General features: G+C 49.2%; 1 protein-coding gene across 1 annotated transcript in view; it reads left to right on the forward strand.

Moving 5' to 3' along the window:
• The first annotated feature begins 1,484 nt into the window (after positions 1 to 1,484).
• Positions 1,485 to 21,597, forward strand: part of LOC143300032 (sodium- and chloride-dependent GABA transporter 1-like) — a 29,257-nt gene continuing 9,144 nt past the window's right edge. Inside the window, exons 1-9 of the mRNA XM_076613588.1 lie at positions 1,485 to 1,773; positions 8,969 to 9,100; positions 10,289 to 10,500; positions 12,376 to 12,491; positions 13,293 to 13,425; positions 15,707 to 15,841; positions 16,436 to 16,539; positions 17,384 to 17,508; positions 20,775 to 20,887. Of these exons, the coding sequence (XP_076469703.1) occupies positions 1,485 to 1,773; positions 8,969 to 9,100; positions 10,289 to 10,500; positions 12,376 to 12,491; positions 13,293 to 13,425; positions 15,707 to 15,841; positions 16,436 to 16,539; positions 17,384 to 17,508; positions 20,775 to 20,887 (1,359 nt within the window). The remainder of the gene's footprint in view (positions 1,774 to 8,968; positions 9,101 to 10,288; positions 10,501 to 12,375; positions 12,492 to 13,292; positions 13,426 to 15,706; positions 15,842 to 16,435; positions 16,540 to 17,383; positions 17,509 to 20,774; positions 20,888 to 21,597) is intronic.

The raw sequence follows: 21,597 nt of genomic DNA on the forward strand, positions 1-21,597 counted from the left end.
ATCTTATGTCATGTCGTGTTGTGTCGTGTTGTGATGTGTTACTTTTAGTCACAAGAGATGTCTCTGTGTGGACATATCGTATCATAGCCTATCTTATGTCATGTCGTGTTGTGTCGTGTTGTGATGTGTTACTTTTAGTCACAACAGATGTCTCTGTGTGACATTCGGGCAGCTGTCCGCGAGGAGAGCTTATCGCTACAGTGTCGCGCCATCTTTCTACTCGTAGTTGTTTCTCTCTGTAAGTGCATTTCTTCCTTTATCTTCTTCTTCTTTTTTTCTTTTCTTTTTACATATTTTTTTTTGCGATGGACAACCCGTTTGTTGCCGTGGGTTCTGCACGTGCGTAAGCTTTATGCTGTAGACGAGACCTCGGTTTATCGTCTCACCACTCAATGTCTGGGGAAGAGGGAGTAAAAATAAAAGAATATAAAAACAGTCCGTACATGGGAATCCACCTCGTTAACTCTCTCCATACGAACGGCGAAAGAGACGACGTTAACAGCGTTTCACCCCAATTACCACCATCAAAATATTACAAGCAGAAAGCTCTTACACTGAAGAGGTGAATTCTGACGACGGAAGCTAAAGGTTGGGTCATTGAGACACCCACTGGACATCCGAGGTGTCTGTGTAGAGGAGAAGAGAGGACTGGCCGTACTGAGTGAGTTAACAGTGGCTCCCTGGTCTGGCGCGTTGCCAGCACGGGTGACCATTAGTGGTTGGTTCAAATGGGAAGACTGGGACCACGCAGTTGGCCACCCAGTTCAGTGTGTCATACGTATGTGAAATCAGAACAAGCACCACTGAACACCCCCCACAGTGACTCAGCGTCAGCTCAGGGTCTCCTGTTGTGTGTGGCCTTCTGGCGACCTGACATCGATAGTTCACTACGCTGCAGTTGAACCCCAGTGTTGCCGTGTAAGATGTACTGACTGTGGTGTGTAGCGGGGTACTCAGGGCGTGTATCGCGAGGGTAATTCTACTGCAATGGCTCGGATGTAGGCGCAACAATAATTACGAAACAATAAAATGAAATAAAATAGAATAAAAACCAACAACATCAACAACAACAGCAGCAAGAACATCAGCAACAACAACAACAAAACAGCAAGAACATCAGAAACAATGACAACAGGCAACAACAACAACAACAATAACAAGAACAGCAACAACAACAACAACAGGAACAGAAACCCCGCTTTGTCAGGAAGCAGTCACTGCCTATGACAACCTCTGTGTGTGTGTGTGTGTGTGTGTGTGTGTCCCCAGCCACGATTCTCCAGTCCATCGCTGTCGCCAACTCGGGCCGGTCGTGCGGGTCTAGAAGAGCTGTGCGTCCCCCCCTGCCTACCTCCTCCTCCGCCCCCTACTCCTCCTCCTCCTCCTCTCCCTCCTCCTCCTCCTTCTCCTGCCCCCCACCCCCAGCACCCCCTCCCAGCCCCTACCTCAGTGTGTGTGGCGGAGGTCGCCCTGTGCCTGTGGGGATGAAGACTTCGGGACAAGCCGAGGGGAAGGAGTGCTTCGAGATGACGGTGGAGGGGGGTCGTGGGCCCCCTGTGGGGGGCAGCGGGGGTGCGGGAGGGGTTCCGGGGGAGGTGTCGCTCCCTCTGGAGGCCAACGGGCGCCCCCTGGAGGCGAGCAAGGCTGAGGAGGGGGTGCCTGAGCGGGAGACGTGGAACGGTCGGATCGAGTTCGTGCTGGCCTGTGTGGGGCAGTGCATCGGGCTGGGCAACGTGGTCCGCTTCCCCTACCTCTGCTACAGGAACGGCGGGGGTGAGTGGGTGTGTGTGGTGTGTGGGTGAGTGGGTGGTGTGTGGGTGAGGGTGTGGTGTGTGGGTGAGGGTGTGGTGTGTGGGTGAGGCTGTGGTGTGTGGGTGAGTGGGTGGTGTGTGGGTGAGTGGGTGGTGTGTGGGTGAGGGTGTGGTGTGTGGGTGAGTGGGTGGGTGTGGTGTCTTGGTGAGTGGGTGGGTGTGGTGTGTGGGTGGGTGTGGTGTATGGGTGAGTGGGCGGTGTGTGGGTGAGGGTGTGGTGTGTGGGTGAGTGGGTGAGGGTGTGGTGTGTGGGTGAGGGTGTGGTGTGTGGGTGAGTGGGTGGGTGTGGTGTCTTGGTGAGTGGGTGGGTGTGGTGTCTTGGTGAGTGGGTGGGTGTGGTGTGTGGGTGAGTGGGTGGGTGTGGTGTGATGGTGAGTGGGTGGGTGTGGTGTGTGGGTGAGTGGGTGGGCGTGGTGTGTGGGTGAGTGGGTGGGTGTGGTGTCTTGGTGAGTGGGTGGGTGTGGTGTGTGGGTGAGTGGGTGGGTGTGGTGTCTTGGTGAGTGGGTGGGTGTGGTGTCTTGGTGAGTGGGTGGGTGTGGTGTGTGGGTGAGTGGGTGGGTGTGGTGTGTGGGTGAGTGGGTGGGTGTGGTGTGTGGGTGAGTGGGTGGGTGTGGTGTCTTGGTGAGTGGGTGGGTGTGGTGTGTGGGTGAGTGGGTGGGTGTGGTGTGTGGGTGAGTGGGTGGGTGTGGTGTCTTGGTGAGTGGGTGGGTGTGGTGTGTGGGTGAGTGGGTGGGTGTGGTGTGTGGGTGAGTGGGTGGGTGTGGTGTGTGGGTGAGTGGGTGGGCGTGGTGTCTGGGTGAGTGGGTGGGTGTGGTGTGTGGGTGAGTGGATGGGCGTGGTGTCTGGGTGAGTGGGTGGGTGTGGTGTGTGGGTGAGTGGGTGGGTGTGGTGTGTGGGTGAGTGGATGGGTGTGGTGTGTGGGTGAGTGGATGGGTGTGGTGTGTGGGTGAGTGGGTGGTGTCTGGGTGAGGGTGTGGTGTGTGGGTGAGGGTGTGGTGTGTGGGTGAGTGGGTGGGTGTGGTGTGTGGGTGAGTGGGTGGATGTGGTGTGTGGGTGGCGTCTGGGTGAGTGGGTGGGTGTGGGTGGGGTGGATGGGGTTCGGAGGTGAGTGTGTTTGTGTGCGGGGAGTGGGGGGAGAGGAATGTGTGTGTGAGGATGAGAGATGGGTCTGTGTGTGTGTGTGTGTGTGGGTGGGTGTGTGTGTGTATGTACCGCACGCTGTTCCATGTGTCAGAAAATGTGTCTCTGCCACATCTATTTCTTTGTATCAATTTGTTGACATGTTGCAGATGATTGATATCTTTGTAAATGTTTGATGTAATGTAGCAATTGGAAAGCTTGTGTCGTATTGTATTGTATTGTATTGTATTGTATTGTATTGTATAGTGTTGTGCTATGTTTTGTATTGTACTTTCTATCGCCACTCTCTCTTCCACATACCTGTCTTGTTGTTCTGTTGTGTGTAAAACGCCACGTCAAACCACGCGATGTGAAGTGTCACATCAGTGCTGAACAAATGCTGACATCAGTTCAGAAATGAAAACCACGTTGATGTAGTCACGTAACAAGATCCAATGGTTTGTCTGAAACAGTCCCTCTAAGCACTGTTACAGAGAAAGCTATGCTGGTATAGCCAGGTAACATGATCCGATGGTCTGTGTGAAACAGTCCTCCACAGCCCTGTCAGGGAGAAAGCTATGCTGGTATAGCCAGGTAACATGATCCAACGGTCTGTCTGAAACAGTCCCTCTAAGCACTGTCAGGGAGAAAGCTATGCTGGTATAGCCAGGTAACATGATCCAATGGTCTGTCTGAAACAGTCCTCCACAGCACTGTCAGGGAGAAAGCTATGCTGGTATAGCCAGGTAACATGATCCAACGGTCTGTCTGAAACAGTCCTCCACAGCACTGTCAGGCAGAAAGCTATGCTGGTATAACCAGGTAACATGATCCGATGGTCTGTGTGAAACAGTCCTCCACAGCACTGTTAGGCAGAAAGCTATGCTGGTATAGCCAGGTAACATGATCCAGCGGTCTGTCTGAAACAGTCCTCCACAGCACTGTTAGGCAGAAAGCTATGCTGGTATAGCCAGGTAACATGATCCAATGGTCTGTGTGAAACAGTCCTCCACAGCACTGTTAGGGAGAAAGCTATGCTGGTATAGCCAGGTAACATGATCCGATGGTCTGTGTGAAACAGTCCTCCACAGCACTGTTAGGGAGAAAGCTATGCTGGTATAGCCAGTTAACATGATCCAATGGTCTGTCTGAAACAGTCCTCCACAGCACTGTTAGGCAGAAAGCTATGCTGGTATAGCCAGGTAACATGATCAACGGTCTGTCTGAAACAGTCCTCCACAGCACTGTTAGGCAGAAAGCTATGCTGGTATAGCCAGGTAACATGATCAACGGTCTGTCTGAAACAGTCCTCCACAGCACTGTTAGGCAGAAAGCTATGCTGGTATAGCCAGGTAACATGATCCAACGGTCTGTCTGAAACAGTCCTCCACAGCACTGTCAGGGAGAAAGCTATGCTGGTATAGCCAGGTAACATGATCCAATGGTCTGTCTGAAACAGTCCTCCACAGCACTGTCAGGGAGAAAGCTATGCTGGTATAGCCAGGTAACATGATCCAACGGTCTGTCTGAAACAGTCCTCCACAGCACTGTCAGGCAGAAAGCTATGCTGGTATAACCAGGTAACATGATCCGATGGTCTGTGTGAAACAGTCCTCCACAGCACTGTTAGGCAGAAAGCTATGCTGGTATAGCCAGGTAACATGATCCAGCGGTCTGTCTGAAACAGTCCTCCACAGCACTGTTAGGCAGAAAGCTATGCTGGTATAGCCAGGTAACATGATCCAATGGTCTGTGTGAAACAGTCCTCCACAGCACTGTTAGGGAGAAAGCTATGCTGGTATAGCCAGGTAACATGATCCGATGGTCTGTGTGAAACAGTCCTCCACAGCACTGTTAGGGAGAAAGCTATGCTGGTATAGCCAGTTAACATGATCCAATGGTCTGTCTGAAACAGTCCTCCACAGCACTGTTAGGGAGAAAGCTATGCTGGTATAGCCAGGTAACATGATCTAATTGTCTGTCTGAAACAGTCCTCCACAGCACTGTTACAGAGAAGGCTATGCTGGTATAGCCAGGTAACATGATCCAATGGTCTGTCTGAAACAGTCCTCCACAGCACTGTTAGGGAGAAAGCTATGCTGGTATAGCCAGGTAACATGATCTAATGGTCTGTCTGAAACAGTCCTCCACAGCACTGTTAGGCAGAAAGCTATGCTGGTATAGCCACGTAACAAGATCCAATGGTTTGTCTGAAACAGTCCCTCTAAGCACTGTTAGGGAGAAAGCTATGCTGGTATAGCCAGGTAACATGATCCAACGGTCTGTCTGAAACAGTCCTCCACAGCCCTGTCAGGGAGAAAGCTATGCTGGTATAGCCAGGTAACATGATCCAATGGTCTGTCTGAAACAGTCCCTCTAAGCACTGTCAGGGAGAAAGCTATGCTGGTATAGCCAGGTAACATGATCCAATGGTCTGTCTGAAACAGTCCTCCACAGCACTGTTAGGGAGAAAGCTATGCTGGTATAGCCAGGTAACATGATCCAACGGTCTGTCTGAAACAGTCCTCCACAGCACTGTTAGGCAGAAAGCTATGCTGGTATAGCCAGGTAACATGATCAACGGTCTGTCTGAAACAGTCCTCCACAGCACTGTTAGGCAGAAAGCTATGCTGGTATAGCCAGGTAACATGATCCAACGGTCTGTCTGAAACAGTCCTCCACAGCACTGTCAGGGAGAAAGCTATGCTGGTATAGCCAGGTAACATGATCCAATGGTCTGTCTGAAACAGTCCTCCACAGCACTGTCAGGGAGAAAGCTATGCTGGTATAGCCAGGTAACATGATCCAACGGTCTGTCTGAAACAGTCCTCCACAGCACTGTCAGGCAGAAAGCTATGCTGGTATAACCAGGTAACATGATCCGATGGTCTGTGTGAAACAGTCCTCCACAGCACTGTTAGGCAGAAAGCTATGCTGGTATAGCCAGGTAACATGATCCAGCGGTCTGTCTGAAACAGTCCTCCACAGCACTGTTAGGCAGAAAGCTATGCTGGTATAGCCAGGTAACATGATCCAATGGTCTGTGTGAAACAGTCCTCCACAGCACTGTTAGGGAGAAAGCTATGCTGGTATAGCCAGGTAACATGATCCGATGGTCTGTGTGAAACAGTCCTCCACAGCACTGTTAGGGAGAAAGCTATGCTGGTATAGCCAGTTAACATGATCCAATGGTCTGTCTGAAACAGTCCTCCACAGCACTGTTAGGGAGAAAGCTATGCTGGTATAGCCAGGTAACATGATCTAATTGTCTGTCTGAAACAGTCCTCCACAGCACTGTTACAGAGAAGGCTATGCTGGTATAGCCAGGTAACATGATCCAATGGTCTGTCTGAAACAGTCCTCCACAGCACTGTTAGGGAGAAAGCTATGCTGGTATAGCCAGGTAACATGATCTAATGGTCTGTCTGAAACAGTCCTCCACAGCACTGTTAGGCAGAAAGCTATGCTGGTATAGCCACGTAACAAGATCCAATGGTTTGTCTGAAACAGTCCCTCTAAGCACTGTTAGGGAGAAAGCTATGCTGGTATAGCCAGGTAACATGATCCAACGGTCTGTCTGAAACAGTCCTCCACAGCCCTGTCAGGGAGAAAGCTATGCTGGTATAGCCAGGTAACATGATCCAATGGTCTGTCTGAAACAGTCCCTCTAAGCACTGTCAGGGAGAAAGCTATGCTGGTATAGCCAGGTAACATGATCCAATGGTCTGTCTGAAACAGTCCTCCACAGCACTGTTAGGGAGAAAGCTATGCTGGTATAGCCAGGTAACATGATCCAACGGTCTGTCTGAAACAGTCCTCCACAGCACTGTTAGGCAGAAAGCTATGCTGGTATAGCCAGGTAACATGATCAACGGTCTGTCTGAAACAGTCCTCCACAGCACTGTTAGGCAGAAAGCTATGCTGGTATAGCCAGGTAACATGATCCAACGGTCTGTCTGAAACAGTCCTCCACAGCACTGTTAGGGAGAGGGCTAGCTGGTATAGCCAGGTAACATGATCCAACGGTCTGTCTGAAACAGTCCTCCACAGCACTGTCAGGGAGAAAGCTATGCTGGTATAGCCAGGTAACTTGATCCAACGGTCTGTCTGAAACAGTCCTCCACAGCACTGTTAGGGAGAGGGCTATGCTGGTATAGCCAGGTAACATGATCCAATGGTCTGTCTGAAACAGTCCTCCACAGCACTGTCAGGGAGAAAGCTATGCTGGTATAGCCAGGTAACATGATCCGATGGTCTGTGTGAAACAGTCCTCCACAGCCCTGTCAGGGAGAAAGCTATGCTGGTATAGCCAGGTAACATGATCCAATGGTCTGTCTGAAACAGTCCTCCACAGCACTGTCAGGGAGAAAGCTATGCTGGTATAGCCAGGTAACATGATCCAATTGTCTGTCTGAAACAGTCCTCCACAGCACTGTTACAGAGAAGGCTATGCTGGTATAGCCAGGTAACATGATCCAATGGTCTGTCTGAAACAGTCCTCCACAGTACTGTTAGGGAGAAAGCTATGCTGGTATAGCCAGGTAACATGATCCAATGGTCTGTCTGAAACAGTCCTCCACAGCCCTGTTAGGGAGAAAGCTATGCTGGTATAGCCAGGTAACTTGATCCAATGGTCTGTCTGAAACAGTCCTCCACAGCACTGTCAGGGAGAAAGCTATGCTGGTATAGCCAGGTAACATGATCCAATGGTCTGTCTGAAACAGTCCTCCACAGCACTGTTAGGGAGAAAGCTATGCTGGTATAGCCAGGTAACATGATCCAACGGTCTGTCTGAAACAGTCCTCCACAGCACTGTTAGGGAGAAAGCTATGCTGGTATAGCCAGGTAACATGATCCAACGGTCTGTCTGAAACAGTCCTCCACAGCACTGTCAGGGAGAAAGCTATGCTGGTATAGCCAGGTAACATGATCTAATTGTCTGTCTGACACAGTCCTCCACAGCACTGATAGGGAGGGAGATGGAGCGGGAGACAGAAAAAAACAAAACGATGGACTGGCAGCATTGCAGAATGGACAGAAAAACCATTCTGCAGAGACCCAGGCTTTGACACTACCGACAGACCTGGAGGAATCTGGTGTACACTATTTTGTGTGGCGTCCCAGTGACTCTTCACAGAGGAGAAGTAGAAGAAGGAGGAGGAGGACTGGAACGCATCCATCACCCCAGCCCCCCTCATCCCAAAAGCATCACACATTCTCCCCCCCTCCCACCCCCCACCCTCTCCCCACAAACACTCCAGGCTCTCACAGGATGTGTGAAGCATCCTCAGGGCCCATCACCGATCACCAGCGACCCGAGTTACCCCCCTTGCCCCTCCCACTTCCGGTCAGCAGGTGGGGCTGACGCCGTGTTCAGGAACAGCACGTGAGTTGGGATGTCTGTGAAACGGGCAGGATTCCGATCAGTGTTCAGGAACAGCACGTGAGTTGGGATGTCTGTGAAACGGGCAGGATGCCGATCAGTCTGCTGGGTGAATCGCGACGACCCGAACAACAAACAGGCCTCAGTTGATGAGGTCATTAATTGGTGAAGCTGTGACACAAAACAAGATCCTGTCTCGCGCTTGTCTGGAATTGTTCTTTGTCTCTTTGTTGCTTCCGTGTTCATTGTCTTCTTCTTCTTTCTCTTCCTTCTTCTTCTTCTTCTTTGTCTTACTTTTATTTTATGAATTTTGAAGGAATTCTGCATTCCATGCAGTTACCATACATGTCTGTCTTTTTCCTCTCATAGCGCTTGAGTGAGCGCGTGCTTGTGTGTGTGTGTGTGTGTGTGTGTGTGTGTGTGTGTGTGTGTGTGTGTCTCTCTCTCTCTCTCTCTCTCTCTCTCTCTCTCTCTCTCTCTCTCTCTCACTCACGCACGCACGCACGCACGCACGCACACACACACACACACACACACACACACACACACACACACACCACACACCTGCTCTGACTGCACTGCACCATCACTATCATCATCATCACCACCATCATCATCAACATCACCATTAACATGATCATCATTATCGTGACAGGAGCCTTCTTGGTGCCCTACGTGATGACTGCCCTGTTGGCCGGGATCCCCATGTACTTCATGGAGCTTGCTCTGGGGCAGTGGCTCAGTGTGGGGGGGCTAGGGGTCTGGCAGATCGCCCCCATCTGGAAAGGTAGGTATCAGGACAGGTGTGTGTCAGGACAGGTGTGTGTGAGGATGGATATAGACACTTTTATGTCGCCTATCCTCGGTCAGACCCAACCTCTCAGCGCTTTACAAACAAGTAGGTGTGAGGACAGGTAGGTGTTAGGACAGGTAGGTATGACAAGTAGGTGTGTGGACAGGTGGGTGTGTGGACAGGTAGGTGTGAGAACAGGTAGGTGTGAGGACAGGTAGGTGTGTGGACAGGTGTGTGGACAGGTAGGTGTGAGGACAGGTAGGTGTGTGGACAAGTAGGTGTGAGGACAGGTAGGTGTGAGGACATGTCGACATGGCCTGTACCGGGCCTGACCTCTGTCCTACACTGTGGCCTGACCTGACCTCTGTCCTACACTGTGGCCTGACCTGACCTCTGTCCTACACTATGGCCTGACCTGACCTCTGTCCTACACTATGGCCTGACCTCTGTCCTACACTGTGGCCTGACCTGACCTCTGTCCTGCACTGTGGCCTGACGTTCTCTGTCCTACACTGGGCCTCTGTGTGCCTGACCTTCTGTGTGGCCTCTGACCTCTGTGTGGCCTGACCTCTGTGTGGCCTGACCTCTGTCCTACACTGTGACCTGACCTCTGTCCTACACTGTGGCCTGACCTGACCTCTGTCCTACACTGTGGCCTGACCTGACCTCTGTCCTGCACTGTGGCCTGACCTCTGTCCTACACTGTGGCCTGACCTGACCTCTGTCCTACACTGTGGCCTGACCTCTGTCCTACACTGTGACCTGACTTCTGTCCTACACTGTGGATTATAATTATCTGTTGTCCTGCGTCAGCTGCACGTGCTACACAACTGTTTCCTCTTTGGAGTCTACTGTTGATACCACATTTTGTCAGTGATGTGTGTGTGTGTGTGTGTGTGTGTGTGTGTGCGTGCTTAAGAATAGAAAGATAATAGAATAGTTTTTATTTCTCACCAACAGCTAGGGTTTATAAGACGCATACAAATAAATGAGTAAAGAAAGAAAGAAGGATAATGGTCATATGTTGATACAGCAGTCAAGCACAACGTTTCCTCATCTTGGTTGATCGCTTGATTGATCGCTTACTAGCATCAACTTACTGGGAACATGTGTGTGTGTGTGTGTGTGTGTGTGTGTGTGTGTGTGTGTGTGTGTGGCGTGTGTGTGTGTGTGAGCACCCAGGTGTGGGCTACGCAGCCACCATCATGGCAGCCTGGCTCAACACGTACTACATAGTAGTGCTAGCCTGGGCGGTGTTCTACCTGGTGTCCTCCCTCACCAGAAACCTGCCCTGGGCGGCCTGTGACAACACCTGGAACACCCCCAACTGTCTGTCCGAGTACGACCGTCACAAGCTGCCCCTCACCTGCACCAACGGCTCTGTGCACTTCGAGGTGACGTCACCCCGCTGTTTGTCTGTCTGTCTGTCTGTCTGTGTATTCGTGGTGAGGTTTCATGGCAGCAGCCATCATTGCTGAAGTCATGGTTTGTTCTTTAGTTTAACGTCTTTTCACTGTAAGTGATATTAGACGAGGGAAGGAAAAAAAAATCGAGTGGGAGGAGGGGGTTACTGTGTACGCATACGAGTAAGTGAAAGTGTGTGTGTGTGTGTGTGTGTGTGTGTGTGTGTGTGTGTGTGTGTGTGTGTGTGTGTGTGAAAATTATTGATTTAAGTTTTGTTTAAAAAATAAACAAAAAAATCATAACAATATAACATATTTCTAATGAAAAACTAACAACTATAACAGCGAACCAACTGGACTGTTTAACAAGGAGTTGAAAAATTCATACATTAGCAATGGACTGCTGAAGATCGTCAACACTGAAGATGATTTCAGTTCAGGGATTTGAGACTTTAACATATCGCAAGTTGGTATATGACCGGCTGTTATGTGAGCACCACAGATGCAAGAAACATTACTGACATATTTTGTCCTAAAACAATTCATTTTCCATCTGCAGATTAGAGAAATGATTTGCCTCTTAGGAAAATCATTATGATAATGTTTTCCCATGAAACCATACATTTTCTTTATGTTCTTATGTAACTAAAGTCTGAAGTCATGCTGGTGTGAGCAGTGTCAACAGTTCGAGCCAAATTTTTTCGAGCAGTCTGTGTGGTCATTCTATTGCTGCATCACTTATCGTTACATATGGGACATGGTTACTGTGAATCAGCGAAGTGTATTGCTTATACTGTGTGTGTGTGTGTGTGTGTGTGTGTGTGTGTGTGTGTGTGTGTGTGTGTGTGTGTGTAAAAGTGTTAAAGTGTTAAAGTATATATTTTTATTTGAGTTTGGTAATTATGATATTAAAAAAAAAAAAAATTCCGGATGTGTAATCTATAATCTACGGTATGATGGCTCATGTAATCTAATAAACATGTGGGGGGGTGGGGGGGGGGGGTTAGAGGCCACAAGTAATTTCTCATAATGAGATAATAACCTCCCTCCGAAAACGGAGTATGACTGCCTATATTGTGTAGGTTAAAACGGTCATACACGTAAAACCCAGTGGAGTATATGAGCAAACGTGGGAGTGGCAGCAGATAAATGAAGAAGACCACTGACTAGCCTTGACAGGAAAAACGTGATTTGTGTTCCTATTTACCGGCTGTACTAACAGGGAACGTGTTGGTGACTTGGTATAACGTGACTTGTGTTCTTATTTACCGGCTGTACTAACAGGGAACGTGTTGGTGACTTGGTATAACGTGACTTGTGTTCTTATTTACCGGCTGTACTAACAGGGAACGCTGTTGGTGACTTGGTATAACGTGACTTGTGTTCTTATTTACCGGCGGTGCTAATAGGGAACGTGTTGGTGACTTGGTATAACGTGACTTGTGTTCTTATTTACCGGCGGTGCTAACAGGGAACGTGTTGGTGACTTGGTATAACGTGACTTGTGTTCTTATTTACCGGCGGTGCTAACAGGGAACGCTGTTGGTGACTTGGTATAACGTGACTTGTGTTCTTATTTACCGGCGGTGCTAACAGGGAACGTGTTGGTGACTTGGTATAACATGACTTGTGTTCTTATTTACCGGCGGTGCTAACAGGGAACGTGTTGGTGACTTGGTATAACGTGACTTGTGTTCTTATTTACCGGCTGTACTAACATGGAACGCTGTTGGTGACTTGGTATAACGTGACTTGTGTTCTTATTTACCGGCTGTACTAACAGGGAACGCTGTTGGTGACTTGGTATAACGTGACTTGTGTTCTTATTTACCGGCGGTGCTAACAGGGGAACGCTGTTGGTGACAGGTGAACGTGACGTCAGAGTACAACGCCACCTACCTCTTCCAGCAGTACAAGGACTACAACTGCAGCCAGATCTACGACCCCACGCGGTTCTCTTCCCCTGTCAAGGAGTTCTGGGAGTACGTATGACTCCCCCCCCCCTTCCACACCCCTCCTCCCCCACCTCTTCCGTTGTCAAGGAGTTCTGGGAGTACGTATGACTCACCCCCCCGTACTCCCCACCCCCACCCCCACACCCCTCCACCACACCTCTTCCGTTGTCAAGGAGTTCTGGGAGTACGTATGACTCCCCCCCCCCTCTCCCCCTCCGTCCTCCTTCACCCTCTCTCCCAGCCGTGTGGCCCACCCACCTCTCCTCTCTTCCTGTATTGTGTTGTTTCGGTTCATGTTACTGTCGTCATCTGGACACAAAACGGGTGAAAGGAAGTTGGATCAGGAATCTTGGGTCTGTCTGTCTGTCTGTCTGTCTGTCTCTGTCGACAGCACACTTTCTCATACCCCATTTGTCAAACGCGCGCACACCCACACACACCTACACACCCACACCAACACCCACAATCCCCCCTCCGCCCCCCACCCCCCACACACACGCACATGCATGGATGCATGCATGGATGCATGCCTAAGAAATTACTCATCAGCTGAAACTGCTGTATGTGTGAACAGTATGGACTGTTTCTTCTGCCCTCTTCTGCATGCCAGCTTGACATTTTATGATCCGGGTGTAGTTTCTTGTGTTGTTTTTTTTCCAGTTTGAATGTTTTGATACCCCTGCTTTACGGTCTTCTTACTCTTGCTCCATCAACATCAGTGCGTGATGACTGTCATGTATGGTACATGCTGGACACTGGACTGTATCCACAACCCACAGTACTCTGACACCTGGTGACAGACGTAACAGCAGGCGTTGGTTGTTACAGACGTAACGCCCTGCAGATCTCCAAAGGCATCGACCTGCCGGGTCCTGTCCGATGGCAGCTGGCGTTGTGTCTGCTCTTCATCTGGATTGTGGCCTATCTGTGCATCTTCAAGGGCGTCAAGTGGACAGGAAAGGTAGGTCAAGGCCACTGGGACCAGTCCAGAGTCCTCTAGAGCCTCTAGCTCGAGTGTTTGAGCGGGTAGCGTGGTGTCTTATGTGGTGCACTCTCCGGCACTGCTCCCCAACGTGTTCTGTTTGAACAATGTAAATGGTGTTCTGTTTGAACAATGTAAATGGTGTTCTGTTTGAACAATGTAAATGGTGTTCTATAATGTGAGTGGTGTACTACAATGTGAGTGGTGTACTACAGGTGTGTGTGAACACTACAGGTGGTGTACTTTACGGCCCTGTTCCCCTACCTGTTGTGTGTCAACAATGTGAATGATGCAGCACAATGTGAATGGTGTAGCACAATGTGAATGGTGTAGCACAATGTGAATAGTTTAGCACAATGTGAATCGTGTGAATCGTTTAGCACAATGTGAATCGTGTGAATCGTTTAGCACAATGTGAATCGTGTAGCACAATGTGAATCGTGTAGCACAATGTGAAGGGTGTAGCACAATGTGAATCGTGTGAATCGTTTAGCACAATGTGAATCGTGTAGCACAATGTGAATCGTGTAGCACAATGTGAAGGGTGTAGCACAATGTGAATCGTGTGAATCGTTTAGCACAATGTGAATCGTTTAGCACAATGTGAAGGGTGTAGCACAATGTGAATGGTGTGTGTAGCACAATGTGAATGGTGTAGCACAATGGGAATGGTGTACTGCAGGTGGTGTACTTCACTGCCCTGTTCCCCTAGCTGTTGTGTGTCAACAATGTGAATAGCGTAGCACAATGTGAATCGTGTAGCACAATGTGAATCGTGTACTACAATGTGAATGGTGTAGCACAATGTGAATAGTATGTCACAATGTGAATGGTGTACTGCAGGTAGTGTACTTCACGGCCCTGTTAGCCTTCCTGTTGTGTGTCAACAATGTGAATGGTGTAGCACAATGTGAATGGTGTACTGCAGGTAGTGTACTTCACTGCCCTGTTCCCCTTCCTGTTGTGTATCAACAATGTGAATAGTGTAGCACAATGTGAATGGTGTACTGCAGGTTGTGTACTTCACTGCCCTGTTCCCCTACCTGTTGTGTGTCAACAATGTGAATGGTGTAGCACAATGTGAATGGTGTACTGCAGGTAGTGTACTTCACTGCCCTGTTCCCCTTCCTGTTGTGTGTCAACAATGTGAATGGTGTAGCACAATGTGAATGGTGTAGCACAATGTGAATGGTGTAGCACAATGTGAATGGTGTACTGCAGGTGGTGTACTTCACGGTCCTGTTCCCCTACCTGTTGTGTGTCACAATGTGAGTGGTGTAGCACAATGTGAGTGGTGTAGCACAATGTGAATGGTGTAGCACAATGTGAATGGTGTACTGCAGGAGTGTAGATTCACGGCCCTGTTCCCCTACCTGTTGTGTGTCAACAATGTGAATGATGCAGCACAATGTGAATGGTGTAGCACAATGTGAATGGTGTAGCACAATGTGAATGGTGTACTGCAGGTGTGTAGATTCACGGCCCTGTTCCCCTACCTGTTGTGTGTCAACAATGTGAATGGTGTAGCACAATGTGAATGGTGTACCACAATGTGAATGGTGTACTGCAGGTTGTGTACTTCACGGCCCTGTTCCCCTACCTGTTGTGTGTCAACAATGTGAATGGTGTAGCACAATGTGAATGGTGTACTGCAGGTAGTGTACTTCACTGCCCTGTTCCCCTACCTGTTGTGTGTCAACAATGTGAATGGTGTAGCACAATGTGAATAGTGTGCCAAAATGTGAATGGTGTAGCATAATGTGAATGGTGTACTACAGGTAGTGTACTTCACGGCCCTGTTCCCCTTCCTGTTGTGTATCAACAATGTGAATGGTGTAGCACAATGTGAATGGTGTACTGCAGGTAGTGTACTTCACTGCCCTGTTCCCCTACCTGTTGTGTGTCAACAATGTGAATGGTGTAGCACAATGTGAATGGTGTAGCACAATGTGAATGGTGTACTGCAGGTTGTGTACTTCACTGCCCTGTTCCCCTTCCTGTTCTGAGTCAACAATGTGAATGGTGTAGCACAATGTGAATGGTGTAGCACAATGTGAATGGTATACTGCAGGTAGTGTACTTCACGGCCCTGTTACCATTCCTGTTGTGTGTCAACAATGTGAATGGTGTAGCACAATGTGAATGGTATACTGCAGGTAGTGTACTTCACGGCCCTGTTACCATTCCTGTTGTGTGTCAACAATGTGAATGGTGTAGCACAATGTGAATGGTGTAGCACAATGTGAATGGTGTACTGCAGGTGGTGTACTTCACGGCCTTGTTCCCCTATCTGTTGCTGACCATCCTGTTGATCCGGGGGGTCACTCTGCCCGGGGCCCTGGAGGGCATCAAGTTCTACATTGTGCCTGACGTCTCCAAACTCAGCGATTCCTCCGTGAGTGTGTCTGTAGTAGCAGCGGTAGTAGTGGTAAACTGTCTCTGTATGTTCAGGTGTTGATAGACTATATCCAGGTGTTGACAGCCTACGTATGTCCAGGTGTTGATAGCCTATATCCAGGTGTAGACATCCTGACTATGTATCCCAGGTGTTGATAGACTATATCCAGGTGTTGACAGCCTATGTATGTCCAGGTATTGGTAGACAATATCCAGGTGTTGACAGCCTATGTATCCCAGGTGTTGATAGACTATATCCAGGTGTTGACAGCCTGACTATGTATCCCAGGTGTTGATAGACTATATCCAGGTGTTGACAGCCTGACTATGTATCCCAGGTGTTGACAGCCTGACTATGTATGTCCAGGTATTGGTAGACAATATCCAGGTGTTGACAGCCTATGTATCCCAGGTGTTGACAGCCTGTGTATCCCAGGTGCTGATAGACTATATCCTGGTGTTGACAGTCTCACTATGTCCAGGTGTTGATAGACTATATCCCGGTGTTGACAAACTATATCCAGGTGTTGACAGCCTGACTATATATAGGTGTAGAAAGACCAGGTGTTGACAATCTAACCGTGTATTCCAGGTGTGGATAGACGCGGCCTCTCAGGTGATGTTTTCCTACGGTCTGGGTCTTGGGACTATGATCGCCTTGGGCAGTTACAACCAATATCACCACAACGTCTACAGGTAGGATGTTCATTATCTCATTATCACCATGACGTCTACAGGTAGGATGTTCATTATCTCATGATCACCATGACGTCTACAGGTAGGATTTTCATTATCACCACAACGTCAACAGGTAGGATGTCCATTCACGTCTGCAGGTAGGATGTTCATCATCACCACAACGTCTACAGGTAGTATGTTCATTATCACTACAACGTCTACAGGCAGGATATTCATTATCACCACGTCTACAGGTAATACGTTCATTATCACCACCACAACGTCTACAGGCAGGATGTTCATTTTGACCACAACGTCTACAGGTAGGATGTTCATTATCTCATTATCACCACAGCATCTACAGGTAGGATATTCATTATCTCATTATCACCACAACGTCTACAGGCAGGATGTTCATTTTGACCACAACGTCTACAGGTAGGATGTTCATTATCACCACGTCTACAGGTAGGATGTTCATCATCACCACAACATCTACAGGTAGGATGTTCATTATCACCACAACGTCTACAGGTAGGATGTTCATTATCACCACGTCTACAGGTAGGATGTTCATTATCACCACGTCTACAGGTAGGATGTTCATTATCACCACGTCTACAGGTAGGATGTTCATTATCACCACAACGCCTACAGATAGGATCTTCAAAAGTGTCTTGCAAAGATTAAAGGATTGAATGATTTAATAGTTGTGTGTGTGTGTGTGTGTGTGTGTGTGTGTGTGTGTGTCTGTGTGTGTGTGTGTGTGTGTGTGTGTTGTGGTGGGTGCGTGTGTCCGTGCGTACATCCGTGTGTGTGTGTGTGTGTGTGTGTGTGTGTGTGTGTGTGTGTGTGTGTGCAGGGACGCCGTGATGATCTCGTGCCTCAACAGCTCCACCAGTCTCTTCGCGGGCTTCGTCATCTTCTCCATCGTGGGTTTCATGGCTCACGAGCAGAAACGACCGGTCAGCGAGGTGGCCGAGAGTGGTCAGTGTTCTGTCCTTCTTGCTTGCTGACCGCACTGCCCGCTGCCCTCCCTGGGGTCATTGTTTTCCAACAGTTATTTATTCAGACAAAGGTTCATGGAATGTAATATACGAGGGTCATTCAATAAATAAGGTGAATTTTTCGGTATAAGGACTTCTAATACAGATAGAAGCTTACTTTTTTTTCTTTTTCTTTTTTTTTTCTTTTTTTTTTTGTTTGTTTTACTTCTTTTTCACATGGATTTAATTTGTTTTGCAGATTAAAAAAAACAAAAACTTTAAGAGTTTTGGCGATTAACAAAGATGGCCGACCAAGAAGCATGCTCCAGGATTGAACAGCGGTCAGTTATCAAGTTTTTGGTTGCTGAAGGGTGCAAACCAGTTGAAATTCATAGGAGAATGTCAACTGTGTATGGTGCCACATGTTTCAGCCGAAAAAATGTCTACAAGTGGGCTAAATTGTTTAAAGAAGGACGGAGTAGTGTTGAGGATGAAGACAGGCCTGGAAGGCCTACAGAAGTGAGGTCTCCTGAGGTGATCGAATCAGTCAATGACCTCATTCAGTCTGACAGAAGGGTGACAGTGGACGACATTGCAAGGACTTTGAGCTTATCTGTTGGGACAGCACACAAAATTGTCCATGATGACCTTGGCTACTCGAAGGTCAGCTGCCGGTGGGTGCCAAAGATGCTTACTCCAGAGCACAGACAGAGGAGGGTCGAGTTGTCCCAGCAGTGTCTCTGCCGCTATGAGAAGGATGGTGATGAGTTTCTGAAGAAGGTGGTCACATGTGACGAGACATGGGTTTGGCACTATGAGCCTGAGTCCAAACGGCAGTCCATGGAGTGGAAGCACGTAGGCTCTCCAGTGAAGAAGAAGTTCAAGTCCCAGCGGTCCACAAGGAAGGTGATGCTCACCGTTTTTTGGGATATGCAAGGCCCAATCACCATTTCATTCCTTGAGAAAGGAAGCACTGTGAACAGTGCCAACTACTGTGAACTGCTGAGGCAGGTCAAGAAAGACATAAAGAACAAACGCAGGGGTCATCAGTCAGAAGGAGTCATCTTGCATCATGACAACGCAAGGCCTCACACAGCAGCCCGAACGGTGCAAACCATCAACGAGCTGGGCTGGGAACTGCTCCCTCATCCCCCTCACAGCCCAGACCTTGCCCCTTCAGACTTTCACCTGTTTGGTCCCTTGAAAGCGTTCACGAGAGGCACGAAGTTTGAAAGTGACGATGAAGTCAAAAGTTTTGTGAGCGACTGGCTGAGACATCAGTCCAAAGATTTTTATGCTGAGGGAATACGGAAGCTTGTGCACAGATGGGAAAAGTGTGTGACAATGCTGGGAGACTACGCTGAAAAAAAAAGAAGAAGTAAGCTTCTATCTGTATTAGAAGTCCTTATACCGAAAAATTCACCTTATTTATTGAATGACCCTCGTATGTCATTCATTCATTTGGAAGTGATAAGAGTAGCACTCTGAACACTGACCATTCAACATCGCTCTTTTTTCCCCCTCAGCTATCGGTGTCAGGAATGTCATTTCCTGTACTGCCTTCTCCACCAACTCCCCAGCTGCCTTCAGACGAGTTGTGGAGGTGGAGGCCAGGCCTTCAGACCAGTTGTGGAGGTGGAGGCCAGGCTTTCAGACGAGTTGTGGAGGCCAGGCTTTCAGACGAGTTGTGGAGGTGGAGGCCAGGCCTTCAGACGAGTTGTGGAGGTGGAGGCCAGGCCTTCAGACCAGTTGTGGAGGCCAGGCTTTCAGACGAGTTGTGGAGGTGGAGGCCAGGCCTTCAGACCAGTTGAGGCCAAGCTTTCAGACGAGTTGTGGAGGTGGAGGCCAGGCCTTCAGATCAGTTGTGGAGGCCAGGTTTTCAGATGGGTTGTGGAGGTGGAGGCCAGGCCTTCAGACCAGTTGTGGAGGTCAGGCTTTCAGACGAGTTGTGGAGGTGGAGGCCAGGCCTTCAGATCAGTTAAAGGCCAGGCTTTCAGACGAGTTGTGGAGGTGGAGGCCATGCCTTCAGACGAGTTGTGGAGGCCAGGCTTTCAGACGAGTTGTGGAGGCCAGGCTTTCAGACCAGTTGTGGAGGCCAGGCTTTCAGACCAGTTGTGGAGGTGGAGGCCATGCCTTCAGTTGTGGAGGCCAGGCTTTCAGACCAGTTGTGGAGGTGGAGGCTAGGCCTCTAGACCAGTTGTGGAGGCCAGGCTTTCAGACGAGTTGTGGAGGTGGAGCCCAGGCTTTCAGACCAGTTGTGGAGGCCAGGCTTTCAGACCAGTTGTGGCCAGGCTTTCAGACCAGTTGTGGAGGCCAGGCTTTCAGACGAGTTGTGGAGGTGGAGGCCAGGCTTTCAGACCAGTTGTGGAGGCCAGGCTTTCAGACGAGTTGTGGAGGTGGAGGCCATGCCTTCAGACCAGTTGTGGAGGCCAGGCTTTCAGACCAGTTGTGGAGGCCAGGCTTTCAGACCAGTTGTGGCCAGGCTTTCAGACCAGTTGTGGAGGCCAGGCTTTCAGACCAGTTGTGGCCAGGCCTTCAGACCAGTTGTGGAGGCCAGGCCTTCAGATCAGTTGTGGAGGCCAGGCCTTCAGACGAGTTGTGGAGGCCAGGCTTTCAGACCAGTTGTGGAGGCCAGGCTTTCAGACCAGTTGTGGAGGCCAGGCTTTCAGACCAGTTGTGGAGGCCAGGCTTTCAGACCAGTTGTGGAGGTCAGGCTTTCAGACCAGTGGTGGAGGCCAGGCTTTCAGACCAGTTGTGGAGGCCAGGCTTTCAGACCAGTTGTGGAGGCCAGGCTTTCAGACCAGTTGTGGAGGCCAGGCTTTCAGACGAGTTGTGGAGGTCAGGCTTTCAGACCAGTGGTGGAGGCCAGGTGTAGCCCCCAGCTCAGCTGAATACCTGGCCTTCAGCACTGCTGTTGTATTGCTTCATTTGTCATTGGAGAAGTGTCTTCCATAGTGTGATATTAGTTCATTGCTAGTGTATTTTGTGTTTTGAGGGAATGTGTGTGTGTGTGTGTGTGTGTGTGTGTGTGAATGTCTGTCTGTGTGTGTGTGCGTGTGTGTGTGTGTGTGTGTGTCTGTCCGTCTGTCTGTCTGTCTGTGTCTGTGTATGTTTGTGTGTGTGCGTGTGTGTGCGTGTGTGAGTGTGTGTGTGTGTGTGCGTGTGTGTGTGTGTGTCTGTGTCTGTGTATGCCTGTGTGTGTGTGTGTGTGTGTGTGTGTGTATGTGTGTGTGTGTGTGTGTGTGTGTGTGTGTGTGTGTGTTACAGGCCCAGGCCTGGCCTTTCTGGCCTACCCCAGTGCCGTCAGTCAGCTGCCAGTGTCCCCCCTGTGGGCGGTGCTCTTCTTCTTCATGATCATCATGCTGGGGCTGGACAGTCAGGTGTTGTTCTGTGTTGTTATTGGAATGAACTTCCTCTTTCGCTTCGTCAAGTCTCCACACTCAGCTCTTTAAAGTCTGGCCTTAAACCCCACCTCTTCCCAAAAATAGCCTCCTTTGCCTGCATCTTCCTTGTCTTTAGTTTCTACACTTTAAGAGTTACGCATGCGTGTGAATGACGGGTCCGAAAGCGCTTTGATTTGTCTCTGCACTAGATTCAGCGCTATATAAATACCATTATTATTATTATTATTGTGCTGTGTTGTGCTGTGTTTTGTCGTGCTGTGCTGTGCTGTGCTGTGCTGTGCTGTGCTGTTGTGTTGTGTTGTGCTGTGCTGTGTTGTGCTGTGTTGTGTTGTGCTGTGTTGTGCTGTGCTGTGCTGTGTTGTGCTGTGCTGTGCTGTGTTGTGCTGTGATGTGCTGTGCTGTGTTGTAGTGCGTTGTAATGAATTGTGTCTGTCTGTCTGTGTCTGTCGCTCTCAGTCTTTTCCTCACTATCCGTCTGTTTGCCTGTCTTTTTCTCTGTCTCTTTCTGTCTCTATCTACTCACCATTTTCTCTCTCTCTCTCTCTCTCTCTCTCTCCTCTCTCTCTCTCTATCTATCTATCTATCTATCTCACTCTCTTACTCGCTCATGTTAGATGATAATGGTAAGAAGACGTGGGCAACGGGTGTTCGTCAGTGTTTAGATTCGTGTGGAATAATCAGGAGGG

Source organism: Babylonia areolata, chromosome 25, assembly GCF_041734735.1.
Source record: "Babylonia areolata isolate BAREFJ2019XMU chromosome 25, ASM4173473v1, whole genome shotgun sequence".
Classification (NCBI taxonomy): Eukaryota; Metazoa; Mollusca; class Gastropoda; order Neogastropoda; family Buccinidae; genus Babylonia; species Babylonia areolata.